This window comes from Echinops telfairi, unplaced genomic scaffold (genome assembly GCF_000313985.2).
Source record: "Echinops telfairi isolate 266 unplaced genomic scaffold, ASM31398v2 ScPeMD7_4225;HRSCAF=4972, whole genome shotgun sequence".
Taxonomy (NCBI): Eukaryota; Metazoa; Chordata; class Mammalia; order Afrosoricida; family Tenrecidae; genus Echinops; species Echinops telfairi.
In genome coordinates, this window is record NW_022108124.1 from 21,498,070 (window position 1) to 21,500,574 (window position 2,505).

The following is a 2,505-nucleotide window of genomic DNA, read 5'->3' on the forward strand; positions in this document are numbered from 1 at the left end:
ATGATTGCACAATTCTGCTTAACCTGATTGAACTATGGAATTGTATGATATGTAAATGATGCGCCAACTAAACTGTTGATGGTAAAAAAAGAGTCTGTACTTTTCAAAGGCTTGAGCAACCCTAGTCTTACCACCACTGCTCTGCTCTTTAGCTTCTCCACGTTTCAGGAAGCTGGCCCAGCACCCAACACTGCCACCGGGAAGCCTAGGTCTCCCACTGGCTCACGGGCCATCCACAGGCTCTCGCTGCATCAGGGGCAGGGACAGCACCTGTATCGGGGGCGGGTGTTCACTCTTTGGAGCGCAGGGTGGTGGTGTGCAGTGTGCCGGAGCTTCTGCTACGATGAAAGTTCGGGAGGGGAGAGAAGTCTAATGCTCCAGACAAAACTGGATCACACCTGTGTGTGCACGTCTTTCCACCGTTTGTGAAGTTCTCCTCGCCCACCCGTGTGTCAATATTCTCACAGCTTCTAAGCCTCCCTTCAAACACATCCTGCCACCTCTGACTCAGCCAGAAGTTATTTCTACACCACCTTCAAGATCTCAGACAACACTGGCCACAAATGGAGTGTTTTCACTGTGTGTGTGTGTGTGTGTGTGTGTGTGTGTGTGTGTGTCTCATTGGTCCTCTTTTCCATTGTGGCTTCTGCAAACAGATGGTCTAGTTTATTCATGGTTAGCTGGCTTGGTTGAAAGTTTAGTGCCTGGAACGTGATTTTAGGTTCAAAAAAACAAACCAGGAAATAAAACCCAAAGCAATACTGACTGGTGATGTGAACAACAAAGGAAGGAAGATCCCTGCTCTTGGGAGCCCATGTCTGTGCATGACAGGATGACCTCAGTCACTCAGTAGCCACAAGTGCACGGCCAATCCCAGCCTCACTGCCCAGTCATCAGGTCCTTGTCTCTCTACCAGGCACGAGTATTCTCAGATCCTTGTCTATCGGGCCCTTCCCGGGTTCTAGACTAGCATGGTCCACTACGGTTTCTAAAGACTCACTGCCATCAAATGGATTCCAGCTTCTAGTGACCAAACCCTGAGGGCAGTTTGAACTGCCCCCGTGGATTTCTGAGACTCAACTCTTCACAGGAATAGAAGTCTCATCTTTTTCCAGAGGAGCAGCTGGTGGCTTCAAACTGCTGACCTTGTGGTTTGCAGCCTGAGATAGTTAAGGTTTATTGTGCCAACCTGGCCGATAAACACGTGTGGGAATAATCCAAGGGCAGAGGGATAAATGGCAGTGAGCCTCACCTTTCTGGTTCTTGGGTCTCTTGCTCTCTGATGGTCGGACCAGGGTACAGCTGCCTTAGCCAGTTCCCTGCTTCAGCTGGCAAGGCTCATTTCCTGCCGGACATCCCTGAGAACCCACATGGACCTACCGTGATACAGCCCTAGGTGCTGGAGAGCCATGTGGAGACAGCTGCCAGCGCTGAGATGCTTACACATTCACTGATTCAAATTTCCTCCTGCAGTCGGCATCAGAGTGTGTGTTTTGTGAGATGGAGGAGGACTTTGTAGATTGGTGTTGGACATAAGGGCTCATGTTGGACTGATGGGCTTGGACAGCACTGGGTTGGGATGCTTTCCTCAATGTACACTTATCCTTTATATAAAACTCCCTCTTATACATGTGAGTTTCTGTGGATTTGTTTCTCTAGTCTGTCCAGACCAACACCCACTGACTGTGGCGATGATTGTACAGCTCTTTTCTGGGTGTCTCTGAACTACTGAATTGTATGATGCGTGAATTATATGCCAAGGAAACTTTTTTTTAAGTTCATGTAAAACTTCCCCCACCCCACCCCCTCAAAAAAGAAAGAAAGCTGAATAGACCCCCTGACTTCTCATTAGAATTCCCAAGGGAAACCTTCCCCCAGACAACGTCTTTACAACGAGCCTCATCAAATCGAAGAATACAAAACAAACAGCTATGGGCCATCCAGAGACAAGTATGAGAAGATCTATGTAAAGCATTACTTACAGCGCTACATATTTGGGTCACTCATGTCTTCCTCAAAGATTTGAGCAACAACTTGAGAATTCACACACACACACACACACACACACACACACACAGAGAAAACCAGCAGCAAGCGACGAGGTGACGGTACCTTGTGATGACGTGCAGGAAGTATGGGGTGAGCACAGCCTGCTGAGACGTCTCGGGGTACTGATAGACTGACAGCAGCTCCACAGACTTGGCCACCATGTAGAGATAGCCCACGTGGGGCAGCGAGAAAAAACAGAAGACACTCAGCAACTCTTTCGCCTCAGGTGGATTTTTCCCATTGGAAGTAAGAGAACCTGCACTCAGAAAGGACAGCAATTAAAACACGTCGGAAACAGTAAGTTAAGGGAAATCAATTAATATTTGGCCTTTTCTAGGCAAACTGAGTGGGTAATGGGAAGCTGCTCGTTATGGGAGAAATCCAGTGATAAATGAAAGGGGGGGTTTGATATCACTGGATACCACTTAGCGGCTCTTAATACATCAGCAGGTCTAG

General features: G+C 48.1%; 1 protein-coding gene across 1 annotated transcript in view; it reads right to left on the reverse strand.

Moving 5' to 3' along the window:
* The window catches only part of HPS3 (HPS3 biogenesis of lysosomal organelles complex 2 subunit 1), a 46,895-nt gene that overhangs the window by 29,884 nt on the left and 14,506 nt on the right, over window positions 1-2,505 (reverse strand). The window contains exon 5 of the mRNA XM_045295009.1: window positions 2,100-2,305. Within this exon, the coding sequence (XP_045150944.1) occupies window positions 2,100-2,305 (206 nt within the window). The remainder of the gene's footprint in view (window positions 1-2,099; window positions 2,306-2,505) is intronic.